The 22,098-nt window shown below is 40.9% G+C and overlaps 1 protein-coding gene and 1 long non-coding RNA gene across 9 annotated transcripts in view; one reads left to right on the top strand and one right to left on the bottom strand.

Annotated features, from left to right (window-relative positions):
• Positions 1-22,098, bottom strand: part of ASTN2 (astrotactin 2) — a 1,008,266-nt gene that overhangs the window by 221,437 nt on the left and 764,731 nt on the right. For all 6 annotated transcript variants that reach the window (XM_032164975.2, XM_032164974.2, XM_032164972.2 and 3 more), the window contains one exon: positions 17,929-18,194. In XM_032164975.2, coding sequence (XP_032020866.1) covers positions 17,929-18,194 — 266 coding nt within the window. The remainder of the gene's footprint in view (positions 1-17,928; positions 18,195-22,098) is intronic.
• Positions 1-22,098, top strand: part of LOC131384514 (uncharacterized) — a 62,757-nt gene that overhangs the window by 37,428 nt on the left and 3,231 nt on the right. For 2 of the 3 annotated variants that reach the window (XR_009215429.1, XR_009215428.1), the window contains exon 3: positions 10,649-11,229. The exons of the other annotated variant lie outside the window; for it this stretch is intronic. This is a non-coding gene — a long non-coding RNA (uncharacterized LOC131384514). Of the gene's footprint in view, positions 1-10,648; positions 11,230-22,098 lie in introns of those variants that run through there. 3 annotated transcript variants of the gene reach the window in all.

A 22,098-nucleotide genomic window follows, 5' to 3' on the forward strand; every position in this document is an offset into this window, starting at 1 on the left:
AGGCATCTTGCTATGTGACCTTGAACTGTCAAGGGTTTGTTAATCTTACACAAATTTAAGTTCTTCAGAGGATGGGTCCCCTTTTCAGCCTGTGTCCTACAAGGTGTTGCTCCTGGACTGCCCAGTCCTGGAAGGGGAAACCTGGCTGGAACTCACATACTTTTCCTAAGGGAAACCTTTAGCTGAGGATTCCAGTCCCACCCAAGAGACAAGACCTGTCTTCTAAGCCTGATGTCCTTTGATAGATAGTAACTCCTCTTTCCTGTGGTGAGAACATCTGGAAATGAGAGGCAGGTGGGAAAGTTTCAAGTCAAGGATTTGTCCAAGACTGTGGAGTTTGCATCTCTAAATGCTAGCTTAAGTTAATGGCAAGTTCCTAAATAAAGAATTACCCAGTTTCTCTTCTGTGGCCACTGATGATTTCATTTTTCCAGTACGCCCATTGTCCCTAAGGAGGCATCTGAGGGAGGAAGCCTCTCCTGCTGGTGGGGCTTCTATGGGACTATGAGTGGGGGCAGGAAAATAAAGGTCACAGGACAGGAGGGGACATGCTTAGTCTAGCTAGACTCATTCTGAGTTTACCTTGGCCTTTGATAGCGAGCCTTTTAAATTTGGCTGAGGGAGCTTGGAAGTGGTAGATTCTTATCAGCTTTAATGTAGTCATATTTCTATCATGGCAAGTGGGATTCTGAAAAGTCTAGGTCATTTAACCCAGGAAAGGATGTTACACATGATGGAGGGACGGTAGAACATTGAGGTTAGGAGCATGGTCACTGGAACCAGACTCCTGGGTTCAAATCCCAGTGCTATCACTTAGCAAACTGATAGAATCATCTTCAACTCTCTATGCTTCACTTTCTGCCTGTATAAAATGGGTATATACTAAGATCTACCTCAATTAGAAATGTACAAGGATCATGTATAAAGTGCCTAAAATAATGTCAGATCTATATAAATATCCACATATATTTGATAATTAAATGAATATTGACTAGGCCCTGAACTTGGGTATTCTCTAGATGAAAGAAAGTAACTTAATAAGCAAAATAATTTTTAACAGTTGTTAGACATGCTTATTTACAGACAAAAGAAACTCTAGGCACATCTACACTCACTTGGAATTATTTTTATTCTTTGTAATATTTTCTATTGAGAAAACAATATGGCACTGGAACACGCTATCAGAGATATTATCTTTGCCTTTGGGGAAATATGACTTTCCTTGTCTCTGTGAACGGATGCCCTTTTGATTTTTGAATCAGTGGATCTCTAAGGGTAAGACAATTACTGTTTTTTATATGCCTACTCTGTCCTGGATGCTTTAATAAGAAGCAAGAGAAGAGGATTGGGGGAGAAAAAGAGAGAGAAGTGGGGGAAGACTAAAAAGAAAAAAAAAAGGAAGCAAGAAGAAGCTACAACTAATATTGATCAAGTGTTCAATTGTACTAGCTATTGCTAAGTGCTTTACATGCATAGTCTTATTTAACAGTTAAATACTATTATTACCTCCACTGAGGTTATAAGTAATTAAATTATATCTCCATAGTACGTGGCAAAATGAGAGCTTAAACCTAAGTCTATCTGATTCAAGTACTGCCTTTTCTTTACATCCATCATCTTACATAACATTCAGAGCCACCCTATAAAGTAGGTGCTCATATTACTCCCATCTTACATCTAAGAAAACGGAGCTCAAGCAGGCTAAGTTGAATGTACAATGTCATCCAACAGGTAAGCATGAAATATGAAATTTAAATGTAAATCTTGTTGACTGTTAAAACCATGGTTCTCTCTCTGACATCTCACTAAAACTTCTAAAATATCAAAATCTCACTGGTAAGTCTGTTCACCTTGAATGTAATTAATGCTCTCCTGATACATAAAAAATAAGCAAATAAATCTATCTATATTTATACCTATATCTATAAACCTATATGTTATCTATACCTATATATTCTCCAGCTCTATTCAAAATGAGTACCTGCACATATGAGAAACAATCACCAGGGAAGCACTATAGAGGGATGAGAAGAGCTACACTAACATTGTACTACCCTACCTCAAGCACCTGCCATATTATACTTCAATTGCCTGGTGTTCCCTCTGATTTTTGGAAGATAAGCAATAATTTCTGAAAAAGATCCAGGTTGGAGCAAGCTGAAGTTGAAGAAGCCAAGCCCAAGCTCTTTTGATAGTGGATGTATGATCTCTGAAAAAGCATTAAGAAAAGGGCTTTGAATTGAGCTAATAGATGGTTTTTATTGAGTTTTGAGACAAAAACTTTGATTAGATGGTGGAGCAAAACCCGGTTTCCAAGGGGCTGAGAAATAAGAAGTGAGAACGGAGCAAGAAGTTTTATTGTCAAAGAAAGATAAAGTGGAAAATGATAGAAGAAACTCTAGAATCCAAGAAAGGCTATCTGATGATAGAACAGGCTTGCCCATGCCAAAGTGTAGTGGAAAAAGTCAGTAATGACAAAGGCTCTATTCTTTGCATGCTGAGACCACAAGCTATGGAACCAGACAAACAAGGGTTTAAATCTTAGCTCCATAACCTACTGCTATGTAATACTGATAGTTTTCCTTCGGAGCATCAGTCTCCTTTAGCCACTCAAAAGTTATGTTTTGAATACCTACTATGTATATGGCACTAAATATAGAAGCTATTGTGACCCAGGATAAGTCTAAAAGTCTGGAAGCAAGATACTTGATTTCTATCCTTAACTCTAAGGCAACGGAAATAGTTTCTGTGCTTTCTAACTTCTTTCTTCATAAATCACATACCATACGTTAAGATGTACTTAGACTTGCTGGGTGCAGTGGCTCATGCCTGTAATCCCAGCACTTTGAGAGGCTGACGCAGGTGGATCACCTGAGGTCAGGAGTTCCAGACTAGCCTGGCCAACATGGTGAAACCCCATGTGTATTAAAAATACAAAAATTAGCCAGATGTGGTGGTGGGTACCTGTAATCCCAGCTCCCAGCTACTTGGGAGGCTGAGGCAGGAAAATCGTTTGAACCTGGGAGGTGGAGGTTGCAGTGAGCTGAGATTGTGCACTCCAGCCTGGACGACAGAGGGAGACTTCATCTCAAAGAAAAAAAAAAAAAGAAAAAGATGTACTTAGACATACTGCAGTTATTTCAGAGCCCTATAATCAGCATGGCCTGGATAAGACTGAGTTGGCTGTGGATTAAATCATGATATCTCCCCCAAAATTCATGTTGAATCTTAATCCTCAATGCAACAGTATTAAAAGGAGTGGTCTTTAGGAGGTTATTAAGTCATGAGGGCTCTACTTTTATAAATAGGAGTATTATCTTTATAAAAGGGCTCAAGGTTAAAGCAAGTGCTCTTTTGCCCTGCCCTTTGGTCCTTTCTGCCCTGTAAGGACACAGTGTTCCTCTCCTCCCAAGTATGCAGCACCAAGGTGCCATCTTGGAAGCAGAAAGCCACCCTCACCAGACACCAATCCTGCCAGCACCTTCATCTTGGACTTCCCAGCCTCCAGAACCATGAGGAAATAAACTTCTTATAAATTACCCAGTCTCAAGTATTTTGTTAGCAGAAATGGACTAAGGCAGAGTCTACATCAAGATTCAGACCCATGTGATGAAAAACTGTTGAGGGAACTAGGAATGATTTCCAGGAGAGAAGAAAAAATCAACTGAGACCTAAAGTATCTTCAAATACTTGAAAGACTGTCACTTAGAATTGGAGAGAGGATTAACTTTTATTGAGCTTTTTCTAGTGCAAGGCAGTGTTGCTAAGCACCTTACGTGAACTATCTTAATTTGTGAAACAATTCTATAAGGTAGATATTATTAATCTCATTTTACTGATGGTAAAACAAAAGCTCAAGAATTTAAGTAACATCCCAAAAGGCATACAGTATTTTTTTGAGATAAAAGTAGTATTTAAACCCTCATGTCTCGCTTTCAAAACATATGCTCTCTCTAGTAAATCAACAGCTAAAACCTGCTCAGTACAGTGTTGATAAACAGAATTCGAAACTACAAGGACAAGAAATGTATAGAAAAATACTTTGATTCAATATAAAGAAGGGGCTGGGCATGGTAGTACATGCCTGTAATCCCAGTACTTTTGGAGGACAAGGCTAGCAGATTACTTGCACCCAGCAGTTCAAGACAAGCCTGGGAAACATGGCAAAACTCCATTTCTACAAAAAATACAAAAATTATCCAAGCATGGTGGCATGTGCCTATAGTCCCAGCTACTTGAGAGGCTGAGGTTGGAGGATCGCTTGAGCCAGGGAGATCGAGGCTACAGCGAGCAATGATCGTGCCACTGTACTCCAGCCTGGGTGACAGAGTGAGACCTGGTCTCAAAAAATTACATACATACATAAAGAAGGATGTTATAGTAGTGGTGGAACAGGATGCTTAGTAGGTCACCCAGCAAACCATTCCAGGAGAATTCAAAAAGAAGCTCTTGCAGGATATAGGAGAAAAGAATCAAGTAATACATAAGGGTTGGCCTAGATGCCTGTATAAATCCTTCTATTCCTTTCTTCTCATAGGCACTGTTGTGATCAAAAAATAAAACAATGAAATGTAGAGAAGGAGGAATAAGAGGAAAAGCAGAAAGTAGCAAAAATATGATAAGTAAGAATTTGTCTTTACTCAGCACTTATTATGCACCAGCACAAAGCTAAACATGTTAATACCCATCTCATGCAATACAGTACTCTCAGATATTAGGAATTATTAGTAAACTCTAGTTAGTAAACATAGGTGAGGGAATTGAGGCTTAAAGTCCATTGCCACAAGTAACTAACATAGGAGAGAGGCAACAACTAGGGCTTGATGAAAGATGTGACCAGATGAAAGACAATCTTTCAACTACTAGAGTAAAAAGCTCAAGTTTTTCTAATAGATCACCTTTGTCTACAGGTTTTTTGACACCGGCTGTGGGGAATTGCCAAAAAAAAAAAAAAAAAATCAAGCCCGATCAAGCCTCTAGACCTAACTACACAGTTACAAGAAATACAAGGCCAGATAAGGACATTAAATAACACCATAGGAATGCAATCAGCAAAATCCAGGTTGTGGGGAACTCTGCAGCACAAACAACCCAGTTTGATCCATAAAATATCCCAAGGAATAAAAAGAGAGATAGATAGGTTAGAAGAGAATCACTTATCAGCCAACTACAACATTTGGATCTTATTTAGTTTCTGATTTGAAAAAACAAACAAGTACCAAAGATATAAGACAATCCGGTAAACATGAACAATAACGGGATGTTTGATGATATACAGAAATTACTGTTCATTTGGGAATCCTGGATAGGGTATTAAGGTTAACTTTTTAGTGTTTATGTTTAAGAGATAAGGACTTTAACATTTACACATGAAATTATCTCATGTTTGAGATGTGTTTCAAAATTACCAGGGCAGTGTAGAAGCAGATGTGAGAGGAGGTAACACAGGATTGGCATGACTAATCACTACTAAAACTAGAAGATGATAGGTACATGGCAGTTCATTATTATGTTCTCTCTACCTTTGTATATGTTATGCTTTTCTGAACTAAGTTGATTTTGGAGTGGGCAGCAGATCCTGGGACTTAACAGTGCTCCCCCAAATGGGATAATTTGGAGATGAAGCTAAAAATGAAAAGAAACACATGATCCAAGGAGAATCCACATTCTTTGTGGTCTTCCTCTCCTCTCAGGATATGAATTTATAGCCTGGAATCCTTTTGCTCAGAGATGCTAGGCATGATGTAACTCTGTCACCCAGAGAAGGCACTGCACAGACTGACCATCTGTGTAATGATACAAACTCAGGCTGCTTTCAACTGCATATGCCTGGTGAATTGTGAGACACATCTAGAATGATTTTTTTTCTTCTTAGATTAGGAAGAAATAGAAAGAGAGAGAGTTGGATTGTTTGTGAATTCTCTCCAGGCCCTTAGCACCACTGTTGACTGAAGTTGCCTAATGACCTAAGAAGAGCTCCCTGTGAACAGGGTTAAGCTCCAAAAGGGATAGAGCCTGCAGCTTGCTCTTCCTGGAAGCCCAGCACTGCCCTGGCTGGGGCAGTCTTTGATGACACCCTCAGATAAATGATGGTGCTTTGATAAATAAGTAGACATTGGACAGCTGGAAAAAGGATTCCAGCCCTGGCTCTGATATTTGCTAGTCTTACAGGGCTTTAGATGATGGCTGGCTATACTCTCTGAGTCTCAGTTTCCTTATCTATAAAATGAAGATAAACACTGCTACTTTCATGCTTCTATTGAAAGGAGCCAATGTATGTGAAAGCACCATGAAAGCATGTCAATGCAAGCTGGTGACCTTTTTTCACTCATTCATTCAGTCATTTATTTTCATTTTGAGTGTATTTATTGAATTTCTACTATGCATCAGGCACTTTACTATAAGCTGTGGGTATAAGGCTGACTAAAAATTGGTGTAGTACCTGGTTTCATGAAGTTTACCTGCTAATGTAAAGGAAAATATTTTGACTCAATATAAGAAAAGTTGTTCTCTCCGTGAGGGAAACCAGATGCTTAGGCGTCACTGAGCAAGCCATTTGAAAACTGGGAATGTTCAAACACAGTCTCCACAACCTTTTGCAAGGTACGAAAGAAAGGAATTGAGAAATAGACTAGGGTTGGGTTGGATGCTTCTATAATCCCTTCCATTTCTGAGTTTATCTGCTGTTTCTTCCTCACAAACTCTGTTAGGACCATAAAATAAAATAATAAAATTTGGAAGAGGAGGAGACACAGGCATCACTCAGTTTCAAAAAATAAAAGTATAATTAGAAAGTGTGATAACTGCTATGGAAGAAAGACAAAGAGACCCAAGAAAGTAAGTGAACAAATAAACAAGGAGGATCTTATCAAATCTGGAAACCTTGGCAATCTGATAAATGAGTAACAGTTCACTCAGTGGAAAGAAGAAAAGGGGAGAAATACATTCCAACTACAGGGAATAGCCTGTGCAAAGTCTCTTTGGCAGGACAGAGCACAGTGTTTCCAAAAACTAGAAGAAGATCACTATGGCTGGAGCACAGGAAGCAAGAGAAGTAAGAAGACAAGATGAGTTTTAATAAATTAGAAGGTTTCCGCCCAAGCAGCCCCTGTGCACCATGGCAAGGACTTTGGTTTTTATCTTAAGAGCAACTGGAAGTCGATAAACGGTTTTAATCAGGAAAGTGATGTGAGCAAGTTGTAGTTTTGGAAATATCACTCTGGCTGCAAAGAAGTGGACGGATTAAAAGAGGCAGGGGTTGTTATTAGACAGGAGACTATTGAAATAGTACAGGCAAGATTTGGATCAGTTTGGGAGAGACTGAATGTATTAGAGAAATTCTTAAGGAGATAAATCTACAGGACTTGGAATGGGTTGTATTTTGTGGGGAATGGGTGCAGGTGGAAAGGAAAGAGAGTTATCAAGGCTGACTCCTTGGTTTCAGGATTTTAAAAATGGAAATAGAAAATATTGTCAGAAGAAAGGGAAGGCAATTCATGGCGACCATAGTAGAGTGGTCTGCAAGGGTTACAAATGAGAAGTTACTGTACTTTTATTGTATGGTAGGAGCCAATCCTAGAATGAATCAAAGTGAATCACTGTAGACAGAGATGCCTGCTTTTTCAAAAGTTTTGGCTGTTAAGAAATGAAGAGACAGTAGCTGGAGAAGGTAACTGAATGTAATGACATTGTCTTTAGCATGCATTAGACTTTAACTTTTATTTAAAATGTGAAGAAGAGTAGCTAGTAGAGAGAAAAGTAAGAAGCAGCTCAGGTGCTCAGGTCAAATCCTGGCTCTACAAGTTCCTATTGGTAAGACCTTGAGACAAGTGATTTAGCTTCTCCGTGCCTCAGTTTTCATGTTGGGGGAAAAAGGATAATAATAGCACCCACCATGTGGAGTTGATGAGAGGGTTCAGTGAGCCAAGTACATAAAGTGGTTTAGCTAAGCTCCTGGCACCATGGAAGTGCTCAGTAAATGTTTGTTATTATTAAAAGGACAAGGGAAAGCTTTTCTGCCATTCTCTTTTTTTATTGCATGTAATAACTAATTCAATATCCCATGGAAAAAAAATATTCTCTTCCCTGACATGCAAAAATGTTTGCATTTGCTAAAGCTGTATAACTGGCATTTCTTATTGAATCTGGTAGTCTTCAGGTCCCATGAAAGAGCTATGTTTTCCAGTTTTGCAGGTAGGCAAGCCAAGTATTAAGTTCCTCTTTTGTAATTGACCATGAGTATGTTGAGTAATATGTGGATTATTTCTCCCTCTTTTCTTTGATCTTCCCTGTTGCCAAGGATTGCCTGACAGTCTGATTCTTGGCCGGTTCACCTCCTTCTCAGAATGCACTAAGATAGAAAGGAAGTTGCACTAAGATAGAAAGGAAGTGACCCACAATAGCAGAGAAGGTTTAAGCTAGATTATAGTAAGTACTTGACTTTCTTAATCTCTAAACAAGGAATTCCCTGAGGGAATTTCAAACTGAAAATGACATATGAACCAGGTTCTGGGTAGTGGTTCTCAAGCTCATTTTGTACCAGAATTACCTGGGGAGGCTGGGAAAATGAAGACTCCCAACCCCCCCAAAAAAAACAGAATCAGTAGGAAGAGACAAGGAAACTCCATTTTAAACAAACACTTCCCCCATTCTCACCTTAAGTGATTTTGATCCACTGAGACACACTGAGATCCAGAACTCCACTCACTAGGCACTCTTGACCTCCCTTATTCTGCTCTACTTTTTTTCTATACTTTTAAATATACTATTTACTCTGCTGATTGATTATTTCATGTCTCTCTCACACACACTCCAGTAGAAATTAATTTCCTAGACTGTGAAGCTATAATGCCTGCTTTGCTCCTTGAGGTATCCCAAGTGCCCAGAACAGTGTCTGGCCAATAGGAGCCCCTTAGTCAATACTTGTTCAAATGATGTAAATGGAATTCTCACTCTTCAGCCATCTCATACATATACCCCCCATCTAACTGACATTGACCCTCTTAGTTTAGTACTCTACAACATTTGAGTCAAGAATATGGATCTATTCTCCAGGAGAAAAATACAAGTAATGTATAATTCTGCAAAAACTTTCTAGGGATGAGCATCCAAAGATCCTATAAAGTCAAGGATCCCCAAATGCCAAATTAACAACCCTTGCCATAAAATCGGTCCTGGTCCCCGCAATTCATCTTCTGTTACTACCGTTGCTACTCTAAGACTCAAATCTAGTTATATCTCTCCCTTGACCTACAATCTTGAAAGACTCTATATGGTTTGCACAGCACCCAAATTTTACAACATGGCATTCAAAGTTGCCCACAATGCACCCTTCTGCCTATCCCTTTTCCAGTTTTATTTCTACCAAATCTTTCAGGCTTGTTGCAAGAATGGCTGAGTGAACAAAAAAGCTTTGGACTCAGGCATCCTGGGTTTGAATTCTCACCCCACAACTCACTAGCTATGTTATCTTACATAAATTATTTACCTCTCTGAAGTCTCAGGTTTTTGTTATTTAATTTGTAAAGTAAGCATAATAGTGAACACTTCAAATGTGTTGTAGGGGGACAGAGTAAGAGAACATATACAAATACACATGAAGCACTTTTTTAAATGCCAGGCACGTAGTTGGCACTCGATAATTGTTAGGTTTTATTCTTCTATTCTTCTATTCTACATGCTCAGCACATATTATTGACACATTTTTCTGTCCCCTGCTTTTCCAGTATTGCTTAGTCTAGACTGGGGTTTGGCAAACCTTTCCTGTAAAGGACTAGAAAGTAAACACTTTGAGCTTTGCACCCCATACTGTTTTCTGTAGCTACTACTTAACTCTGCTGTTGCAGCAGGAAAGCAGTTATAGATGATATGTAAATCAAGATATGTGGCTATGTTTCATAGACTTGATTTATAAAAATAGGAAGCAGGCTGGATGTGGCCCATGGGCCACAGTTTTCCAACTCTGGTCTAGACTAAGCTTTGAAATCTTACAGACCTGGGTTCAAGATTCTCTGGGGTTCCATCTCCTTATCTGTTAAATAAGGATAATAATAGTACTTCCCTCATAAGTTGTTGGATGATTAAATTAGACAAAGCATGTAAAGTCCTTAGCACAGTTTCTGGCACATAGTACATGTATATGTATCTGGTGGATATTATTGTCTTCATCATCAAAAAACTTGCTTTGCAGTTCTACTATGTGTCCATATCCACCTTCCCTTCTTCAAGAATTGTTTCCAGATTCTCCCTCTCAGAGTTTCTTTCTCTCTTCTAACACTGTTGGAATGTCTATTGCACTATTCAAAAATAAATTATGCATTTGTGTAGCATATGTAAGTAATTATAGTAGCATATGTGTCCTTGTTACTAGACTGTGTGCTCCTTGAAGGCACAGTCTGTGCCTTGTTCCTCTCTATAGCACATTTTCTAACACAGTATCTGGCACACAGTAGGCAACCAATACAAGATAATCACAGTGATGGGGCTATAGTGAGGGTGATACTGGTAGTGATAGTAGCGGTGCAGCATAGTGATGGTGGTAGTGGTCATGGTTGCAGTGATGGTAGGTAATGGTAATAACTGGGGGAGGGGGTGAGACTTGGCTGTTAATTTCTCTTCAAAGAGTAGTTATTTGGAATTCTCTTCTCAGTTGGAGCCAAAAAGTAGAAATGAAACAAACAAGCTTTTCTGGCAGAGAGAAAGGATCTGCTGGAAGGTCAGACAACCACAAGACCAGAATTACACATGACTCTTCTGAGGGCAGCATGAACAGAAAATGCTCACAGGATTGGAAGTCAGAAAACCCGAGGGCTAGAAAGAACCATTCAGATCTACAGAGTATTTTACAGCCTTCAAAACACTAAAAGTCTCTTAATTTTTCTACAGACATCTGTGGGGAAAGTTACCACCACCCATTTCCCAGATGAGAAAACTGAGCCTTGGAAAAATAAAAGATATTTCCAAGGGTTGAAGTCATGTCTTACTTCAAATTCAGCCTTGGCTATGTGACCTGAAAAAACTCAGTCCTCAGCTCTGTTCTTAGTTTTACTATCTGTAAAATAAAGAGGTTGATTTGTAAAACAAACAGGATATGATTTTAATAGCCCTATCTGCTCATAAATGCTATGTCATTGTGTGCCACTGGTATGGAGTGCAAGATATGTATATCTTTCTCCTCCCAGTATTAAATTTAAGGAGTAAAACTGGCATTGTCTCTGAATGGGAAACAAATTTCAGGTCACAGCATGCCTCTTCCAACCTCAAAAGATTTGCTTTATATTCTGGATAGAAGTTAGAGCTGACCTTACCACAGTGCCAAAGGGGACCTTGGATGAAGTTAGCCTGCTTTTCTCATCATACAGATAAAGAAATGGAGACCTAGACAGTAGAAGCAAGTCCAATGTCATGTAATAATCAAGGACAGAGCCTAGTTCAGATTCCTAGTGTCTCTGTTTTCTAGTTTTCCCAAAGAAAACTCCCAACCCTGAGATGAAAGGGGATAAATACTAGATTGCCTACTTTACCAGTGAGTAAAAGTCAGATCACACAGAGAGTAAATGGCAGAGAAGGGATTCAAATCCAACTCTATCTGGCTCTTCAGTATGCCACTCCTCTGCCTCCTCCACTTGGAAGACTCTCTTTCACCCAGAAGCTAAGTTAACAACCGCAGAAAGTCTTGTACATTTAAGCATCAGTTGTGCTGAGCCAAGCTCTGTGGCTTTGGGCCGTGTAAGAGCCATTTAACAGGTGGAGGGAGGAGATTTATGCATTAATCAAATTATCTATCATAAAGAGTTTTTTCCTGCTTCTCTTCAAAACAACAGCACAAGGTATAATCAAGGGCTCGTTTCCAGCTTAGGCAGAAGGCATCATCTTTTCCCACGAATTCACTGGAATGTACCCAAGGAGACCCCAATTACCCAAGGAGCTAGTGTCCAATGGTCCCCAAGGCCATTGAGAATACCTTGGTCCAGAATCAGAGGACAAAAATACCCCACAAACCTCAGGCATGTCATATTCTCTCTCTGTTAGTCCCTAACTGTGCCATAAAATGGGGTTCAGGATGTTACTCAGAGCCTCTGCTCCAGGGGTCGGGGGTTCTCATACAGAGGAACTTCCACTCTGCATTAGAATGAGCTATGATATTCATTGCCAACAGAGTACAAGTTCCAGCAATGTTTATAAAGTGAGAAAATGCCCCTGAGAGCCCTCCATTTATAAAGTGCCCTTTTGGGTTAGCCAATGGCCTCTCCCATACAAAATATGAATCCTATTCTAAAATGTCATGTCCTAGCACTTTAGGCACCAGCAAAGTTTTCAAGTGCTACCTAGAAGAGGAGTTACCAAAGAAAACATAGAAAAAGAAAAGAGCCATTTTAAATAAATATTATTTTTATCACTATCATAGATAACATTCATCTGTTAAGTGATTTCTTTTTGGACATTATGCATTCATTATCTCTTTTGATTCCCATGAAGTAGGGATCGTGAGACCCCATTTTACAAATGTGGAAACTGAGGTATGAAGACACCATTCAGCATCACATAGTGAATGGGGATTGAGGAAAGATCCCAACCCAAGTCGGTCGAGCAAAGAACTTGTACTATCTGCTTCCATGTAAATAAAGTGTCTTGTAGGAAACTCAGAAAGAAACTGACTCAACTTATCTGTTTTTTAATTTTTGTTTTGTTTTGTTTTGTTTTTTGTTTTTTGAAGTAGGAAAAGAAAGTCCCAGAAAGAGAAAAAAACTTGCTATGACCTGCTATGACTCAGTGTGAAAGCCCAGGCCCCTCAACTATAGGTCAGGGCTCTGTAGTGTTTTCTTGTATCCATGTGGCCTGTAGAGATGGTAGAAAGATGGAAAAGTCATGGGAGGAAGGGTAATGGGAGTTAGAGGCAGAGTTGGAGAAACAAATGATAAACAAAACGAGAGTAGCTGCTTTTTCTTCCCACCAGCTTTGTTTTGCGGCCATATTCCCTTCCTCCAGGATCATTTCCAGACCTGCAGTGGGCCTATCCCACTCATTCCCACTGCAACCTGGCTCCCTTGGAAATGTCCAAGGCACTCCATCCCTTAGGCTGCCATGACACTTTAAACAGGCCTTTCATTTGTGTTTGGGGAGGGAGAGAAGAAACTGGAGACTTGGAGGAAGCCACCTACAGTCTTTCAGCTCTAACATTTCTTTGCAAGGATCACTAAGAGGAAAAGAGAGTGGAAGTGAGAAGATAGTGCCCATGCCTGTCTGTTTTAACTTCTGGCTTCCCCATTGCCCTGGGGCTAAGCTCCTCATCACATGTTGTGCAGTTCTGCCTGACTTCTCTTCAGCATTGTCCAAGGAGTTTTCTCCCAGTCTCAACTCCAGCCACTGGTTTTCATTCTCTTCCTGAAATGGGTCACATTTGCTCATTCTTCAGGTGTTTGCAGAGGTTGGGCATTCTACCAGCAATGTTCTCATTCTCCTCTTCCTTTCTGAAACCCCAGTCTTCCACATTCATTTAATGCACTTGGACCCCAAAAGCTCACTTTACATGTCACTTCCTCAGGAAAGGCTTCTCTGACTGCAAAAGGCCCCTTAATACACGCTTGCAACCCACCAGCCTAGTACTCTGTACAGTCTTGAATCTACTTATTTGTGTGATTGTTTCATTAATATCTGTCTTCTCCATAAGTCTGTGAACTCCATAAAGATAAAGACCATATCCACTTGTCATACTGTTCACTCTTCAGGGTATAACGCAGTCTTAGCATACAGTGGGGGCTCAAAGATACTTAATGAATGAATGACTAGCACGTCCAGCTCCACAGGTCTCCTGCAAGGAGAACAGTGACATCTAGTGACCACTTTCACACTCTTGGGATTCTCTGATCACACACCACTAATTGGCCTCACAAAGACCTCACTGGATTTCCAGTAAGTTGAATATTTCAGTGATGCTGAGGGAACCTGGCATGGAATCCAGACATAGGGGAATCTGGCTCCTGCACAAACAGGAAAGGCACCACCAGCCTATCTATTGCTATGCATGTGCCAAGAACACATTGCAAAAGTCCCGTGGCTTGGCTTGTAGTGTGCCTCATTGCAGATGAGGACAGTGTGGCCCAGAAAGGCCATCACTGGGGCGAGTTCACAGAGCAGTAAACACAGATATTCATAGACTCATTCACCAAGTCCCGGAAGGCCAGTCATACACAACTACATCCTCACTGATACAACACTAGTCAAACCACTAGGTATTTTTATTTATTTATGTTTTGGAGACAGTGTCTCCTTCTGCTGCCCAGGTTGAAGTGCAGTGGCACAATCACAGCTCACTGAAGCCTTGACCTCCTCCTTGAGTGCATGATGCGCTCAAGCGATCCTCCCACCTCAGCCTCCACAGTAGCTGGGATGACAGGTGTGCACCACCACACCAGGCCATTTTTTTTTTTTTTTTTTTTGAGACAGAGTCTTGCTCTGTCACCCAGGCTGGAGTGCAATGGTGCGATCTTGGCTCACTGGAAACTCTGCCTCCCAGGTTCAAGTGATTCTCCTGCCTCAGCCTCCTGAGTAGCTGGGCTTATAGGGGCATGCCAACACACCCAACTAAGTTTTGTATTTTTAGTAGAGACGGAGTTTCACTATGTTCTCCAGGCTGGTCTTGAACTCCTGACCTCATGATTGGCCCATCTCGGCCTCCCAAAGTGCTAAGATTACAGACATGAGCCACCATGCCTGGCCTAATTTTTTCTTTTAGAAATGGGGGGTCTCCCTATATTGCCCAGGCTGGTCTTGAACCCACTGGGCTCAAGCTATCCTCTCACCTCAGGCTCCCAAAGTGCTGGGATTACAGGCGTGAACCACTGCCCCTGGCCCTGTTCTTGTTATTTATTGGAATCTGTAACAGCCTCCTTATGGATCTCCTTGATTCTACTCTTACATTCTCACAGTCTATTCTGACCCTGCAGTTGGAGGTGTGGAGACATACACATATGTATTTTATTGTTGGTGTTAGTTTGGGGACCTCTGATGCGCAGAGTTAAGATTATTTGCAATGTTCAGTTTAGGACTGAAGCTCATTGTTGAGCCATGCATGGGTAGGCTTTATTTATTTGTTCAGTTAGCTAGTTAGTTTTAATAAACTTTTTAAACTTTAATGAACTCTCACAAATCTACCACCAAAAACACCAGCTAGGAGCTGAGTGCAGTGGCTTACACCTGTAATTCCAGCACTTTGGGAGCCTGAGGCGGGCAGATTGCTTCAGGTCAGAAGTTCGAGACCAGCCTGGCCAACATGTCGAAACTTTGTCTCTACTAAAAATACAAAAATTAGCCAGGTGTGGTGGTGGGCGCCTGTAATCCCAGCTACTCAGGAGGCTGAGGCAGAAGAATTGTTCGAACCCAGGAGGCGGAGGTTGCAGTGAGCCAAGATTGCACCACTGCACTCTAGCCTGTGCGATAGAGTGAGACTCAAACAAACAAACAAACAAACAAAAAAACACCAGCTAGGAACTTGACTACTTACATGTAACATATGCTTCCTTATGCCATTACCTTACTTTTCCTGACTCAAGATCACCATCATCCTGTCTCCCATGTTCATCACTTCCTTGCTTCCCTTTTTAAATCATATTTATTGCATCTGTATTTATTCCTAAAAGGTAGTATATTTGAGGTGTAGGTGTGCTTTAACTTAAAGAAGGGAGGAAAGGGTGTTGTGCCATATAAAATCTTTGCGGCCAGGCGTGGTGGCTCATGCCTGTAATCCCAGCACTTTGGGAGGCTGAGGTGGGTGGATCACCTGAGGCCAGGAGTTCAAGACCAGCCTGACCAATATGGTGAAACACCATCTCTATTAAAAACACAAAAAATTAGCTGGGCATGATGGCGGATACCTGTAATCCCAGCTACTCCGGAGGCTGAGGCAGGAGAATCACTTGAACCCAGGAGGTGGAGGTTGCAGTGAGCCGAGATCGCGCCATTGCACTCTAGCCTGGGCAACAAGAACAAAACTCTGTCTCAAAAAAAAAAAAAAAAAAAAACAAAATCTTTAGGACTTACTTTCTTCAGTTAATAAATGTTCATTCATTTCATATTGACAGGTATCACTACAGCTCATTCATTTCGGTTATTGTAGTATATTCTATTGAATATATACCCTACGCTTTATTTCAATGCTGTCCCATGGATGGGAATTTGGGTTTTTTACAGAGGCCTCATTCTGCCACACAATCTAATCCCAACCGCCTCCTGCCAATAATCATGCATCATCATCACCTCATGGCCCGCAGGATAGGGTCGAAATTCCACAGTTTGGCTTACAATATTGTGGAACATTATTGTGTTCCACAATACACAATGTTGTAATTGTGGAACAACATTACAAACAATGTTCTTTTCTTCCTTAGGTCATCTACCTGACACTTTCCCTACCTCCTTTCTCCTAAGGCTTCTCTTTCCTCTATGAAGCTCTGTATGAGCACTCAACACCCTCCAGCACTTAGCCAAGAAGGATGCTGTGGGAGGGTCACAGGATTCATATAGTTCTACTAGACTTAGTCAGTGGTCTAGCAGTGGAGGCCCAGGGCTGTCTGGGAGCTGTTGTAGAGGGAGGAGTGGGGATCAAATGGGAGATGCTTTATCCACCTTCCTCTGCCTCATTGAAATAGTGGCATCACTATTCCTGATTTTATGGATTGAGGTTCAAGAAAGATTGCATTTGGAAAAAGTGTTCCATAAAGATAAGTTTGCAAACCAGTGAATCAATAATTCATATGGCCCCCTCAAGCCCTGCCATTCTATAATTAAAAGAGAAAAAGAGGAGCAATAATTTCATGGCTAAGCATAAACTCTGGAGCAGACCAACTTTGAGTAAATCACTTAATATCTTTGAGGTTTCCTCAGCTGTAAAATGGGTATGATATTAAAATGAACCATATGAAATTGCCATTTTATAAGTAAAAAATGGCCAAATGTCAGCAATTTCATATGAATCGAACCAATATATGTAAGTAAATCCCAGATCTGGAGGGCAGAGTAAATGAGATAATGCAAGTATTGTACTGAGGTAGATACTGCTAGGTTTTCACCAATCCCATGTCTTCTCCTAGGCACACAGCCAAAATCCATTTCCCTGTCTTCATTTCAGACAGGTATGGAAAATGGCTGAGTTCTAATCAATAGAATGGACGAGAGGTAAAAATGACATGTGCCACTTTCAGGCTTGTTCTATTTAAACCTATGATATGCAGCCCTCCCTGTTCTTTCTCCTTCCACAGCAATTTTGGAAGCATCAGGTAAATGCAGCACAAGGAACAGGGTGAGTCCCTGCACTACTTTTTTTGTTTGTTTGTTTGTTTTTTGAGACCAAGTCTCACTCTGTTACCCAGGCTGGAGTACAACGGCATGATCTCGGCTCACAGCAACCTCTCCCTCCCAGGTTCAAGCAATTCTCCTGCCTCAGCCTCCCAAAGTAGCTGGGATTACAGATACCTGCCACCACACCTGGCGAATTTTTGTGTTTTTAGTAGAGATGGGGTTTCACCATGTTGGCCAGGCTGCTCTCAACTCCTAACCTCAGGTGATCCACCCACCTTGGCCTCCCAAAGTGTTGGGATTACAGGCATGAGCCATTGCGCCCAGCCTGCACTACTTCTCATAAAGCCACCCATCAATCAAAAACATCTATTTGGGATGCTGCACAAACAAACAAACAAACACCTTGATTGTATTAAGCCACTGAGATTTAAGGGTTTATTGTTTATAACAATTAGTATTGTCAAACTATGTAAGTACTTAGAACATGGTAAGGAACCAATAAATGCTAGTAATCACCATGATGATGATAGCATGATGATCATGATGACAATCCCCCTGGACAAAAGGTCCATAAGGGTAGGAGGTAGGAGGGCTGGTCAAGTTTGACTGAGTGGCTGGGCCAGGGGAGCTCACCTCCTTTGTGCCATTGTCTTGGATGAGGGTATAAAGCGGCACCACACGGTTGATTTCCAGCAGCACTGGTGTGGGGCTCAGCTGCTCCTTGCCTGGCCGGCGGCAAAGGTGACAGGTAGATGGACAGCGCCCCTTCTCCTCACAGCGAATCTCCACACCTGAAATGAGCTGGTCATCTGACAGCATCTGGGCTGTCAGCAAACCTGAGAGGTAGGTGATGAAGGGCATGGACTTGAGCTCCTTCTTGCTGCCCAGCTCTGTGGTCTCTGGAGAGGCACAAAACAGGAAGAGGGAAAGGTAAACTCAGGATTATTCAAAAGGCCAGACTCTTGAACTCACAAAATGCAGATGCTAAGAAGCTGGTATCCATTGAAGAGGTAAAAAGATGATAGAGTGATTTATTCATGATGCCTTGGAAAGACTGCCAGACTGAGGGTTCAAAGGCCAGAATGGTGTATTGTCCTACCACTTACATTAAATATCCACTTGCTTTGTCTGTCCCTCATTTTTCCCATATGTAAAGTTGGGGCCAGGCACAATAATCCCAGCACTTTGGGAGGCCAAGGCAGGTGGACCACCTGAGGTCAAGAGTTTGAGACCAGCCTGGCCAACATTGCAAAAACTCATATCTACTAAAAATACAAAAAAATTAGCCAAGCATGGGGGTATGTACCTATAATCCCAGCTACTCAGGAGGCTGAGGCAGGAGAATCACTTGAACCCAGGAAGCAGAGGTTGCAGTGAGCTGAGATTGTGCCACTGCACACCAACCTGGGCAAGAGAGCGAGACTCCATCTCAAAATAAATAAATGAATGAAAAATAAATAAATAAATAAAGTTGGTAGGTTGGGCTAGATGATTATTCAATAATTTTGCAAGATATAAATATCCAAAGATATTTTTTACCCAACCAAAAATTCCTTTCTGCCTTCTGTCAACCTACAAAAAGTATATCCTTCCTTTAAAATTTATATCTAGTCCTATATTTTCCATGCAGCCCAATATTACAAGGAAAACACAAGCTTTGGGTCAAGCCAACTTCATCTGAAATCTCAGTTCTGCTTGAAAATACCTCTGCAACCTTAGGAAAATGTCAATATCCAGGTGACTCCAATGATAAATTCTGAGAAATGGGGTTAATAATACCAACAAAATCAGTTATGAATAGCAAATGAGAAAGAAGGTGGTAGGACTGTCTGGAAAAGACATCATTTCTCCCTTTTTTGTGTGTGCTTACCTGTTCCCTTGTTCACACTTTTCCTGCCTCTTTCTTCATGTGCACACTGAGATCTGACTTATGCATGCTTCATTAGGTGCCATCTCTCTTGATCTATAAACCAGTATTTTCCACCTCTATGCCTTTGCTCACTCTATGCTGCTTTTCCCCTCTGCCTCTCCACATCTCTTCTATCAATGCTCCATTCCAATGTTACTCTCTTTAGGGAGTCATTCTTCATTGCCCCAGCCCTTCTTTTCTGAATAAGTGTTTCTATTTATGAGATCTTATTTATAAGTTCATTTTCCCTTCCCATTTTCTGCTGACCTCTAAAACAATATTATCAACTCTTGGAAACCAGGGGCCATGGCTCCCATTCCTATCCACTTTCAGTGCCGAACATGGTGCGATGGATGTATTTGATACCCAGCCAGAGAGATTATAGAATTCTGAATGGCTAGAACTATATTCACGATCTAGTCTAGAGACTCCAAAACTCTTCTGAAGAATCCGGGATCCTAGGAAGCACCACAGCAATTGATTGTATAGAAAAAAAGGGAAACTGAGCAGGCAGGGCTCTAAACTCTCATCTCTGTTTCAAACAAAGCAGTTTCATTTTTATTTCTTTTATACACTGGCCTTCTATACAAGATTTTGTAAAAATAAAGGGTTCTATGGCTATATTAAAAACCTTGAAGAAGCAAAGTGATTTGTACAACCGAGAGGGTTCCTTTTACATCACAGACTATGAGAATGGTATCCTCACAGATGTGCAGTGCATAATCTGAGTGGTAAAACATGGTAATTTTATACTAAGAGACAGAGCTTAATCCATCTGGCAGCTTCAGCGAAGCCTAGTAATGTCAAGGCAAGCTCCTGCCTCAGTGGAAATAGAGGCCCCGCGCCCTGATGTCGGGGAGAAAAAGGAGAGTCGTCTCTCGCTCTTGTTCTCGGCTTGTAGTGACATGCAGCTGATCTGGAAATGAACTTGCCAATTAGAAATACAAATAAACGCAGCCTTCATTCATTACTCTTTGGGCCCTCAGGCCTGGAATCTGGCCTCCACCTTTTCTGTCTGGCTGTCAGCAAATGCTTATGAGCATCAGATCAAAGGCTCTGGGGGAGAAGACAAGGAAAATTCCAGTTAACCAATCCTTCACAGGGACTAAAGAAGGACAGTTACTAAGACAAACAAAACAAGAGTGTAAAGAAGGCATCCCAGCAGCTAGAGACAGTCTTATATCCAGACCATTCAAAAGAAGATGATGATGACTTTTTGTAGACCAGAGGGATAGTTTTGAGGAAAGATGACTTCAAACTTGGGAGAGAATAGCCATTCGGGGAGAAGGTCAAGAGAGTCAGAGCAATGAGGACACTAGGGACTCATTAGCCCACGCTCTGGCCTAGGTCAACAAACTATGGCCCATGGGCCAAATCCAGTCCCCTTCCAGCTTGTGTAAATAAAGTTTTATTGGAACACAGCCACCCCCTTTCATTTATTTATTGTGAATAGCTGCAAGGACAGAATTGAGTAGTTACAACAAAGACTCTATAATCACAAAGCCTAAAAATATTAACTAACTTACCCTTTACAGAAAAAGTTTGGCAACCCCTGCTCTTGACCTAGCTTATAGATGGGGAAACTGAGTTTCAGAGGAATGATCCAACCATACAGGAATATGGAAGTATGATGGATTAAGTAATGTAAAAATTGTGGAATCAAATGCACCATCAATATGCTTAGATTGTGAATCTCCAGGGAGAAAAACTAGAGTGGGGCATCTTTTCTTCATAAAATGGATTTCAAAAACTATTGAAAGAACACACTGGTATGCTGATCTAGTACAAATCTTCACATTTTAAAGAGAGAAAAGTGTGTCCCAAAGAAGGAAAATGACTTTCCAAGGTCACACAGTGAGTCCTTTCAGCACACAATCCCAGTCTTCTAATCACCAATTTATCATTTAAACGACTATCTCATGTTATCTCATATTTTAAAGCACAGATGGCATGATCCCCATAGCACCTTGCTATATGCACATAATTTCATTGAGAAGAAATATAACTTGGTGCTAAGAGTAAAAATTCCCTTGATCAAACAAATATTCATACTCATTGGGTTAAAGATATAACTATCCATTTAACAACACAATAATCTATAGATCTTTGCTAGTCTGCTTCTGTTCAATAAATCTTCAGCTTTTTAAATCTATCATCCCTTTTGGTGCAGTTAAAAGCCCACAATCTTGGCTGAAAATTGCACCACAGTAGCAGTATAGAATTTACAGCTGAATTTAAGGGTTAGTTTTGCCGAAGGAGGGCTATAATCTGGTCCAACCCCATTGAAACCTATGACCAAAATAAGGAAAGGGACTTATTTCTAAGTCTCACGCACTTGTATTAACAGTGATCCGTTTCTTAGAGACTGTGTCACGCCTAAGTTATGATATAGATGAGAGGTGAGATGGAACACCATTAGCCATTCCATTAATTATTCCTCTGTAGACATTACAATTGCAAAAGCTAATTGCTTCTGATTCAACTTTACCCTGTGGCTAAAGTCATCTATTCGAAAGGCAAACCTTATATTCTTCTCCTGCTTAAAACACTTCCATTTCACTTCACTGCTCTTAGGTTAAAGACCAAAACCCTTAAGACAGAACATAGAAAATGTGGGATCTAGACAACATGCTGCCTCTCTAGTTGGATCTCTTATTCTGTTCCTCCTAGTTCAGCTACAACGGCTAAATCCCTTGCATATACCCTCTGCCTCTCTCAATCCTGGCACAGGCTCTTCTCTCTGCACAGAATTCTTTCCACCACCCCATCTCCAGCCCTGCCTTTTCCAGGCTAACTTCCACTCATCCCTCAGGTCTTAGTTCAAATGCCCATTCCTCAGAAAAGCCTTCCCTGAATTCCTCATGCCACTAATGTATACCAAGATATTTATATAT

The sequence above is a fragment of the Hylobates moloch genome, unplaced genomic scaffold (genome assembly GCF_009828535.3).
Source record: "Hylobates moloch isolate HMO894 unplaced genomic scaffold, HMol_V3 SCAFFOLD_10, whole genome shotgun sequence".
In the NCBI taxonomy this organism is placed as follows: domain Eukaryota; kingdom Metazoa; phylum Chordata; class Mammalia; order Primates; family Hylobatidae; genus Hylobates; species Hylobates moloch.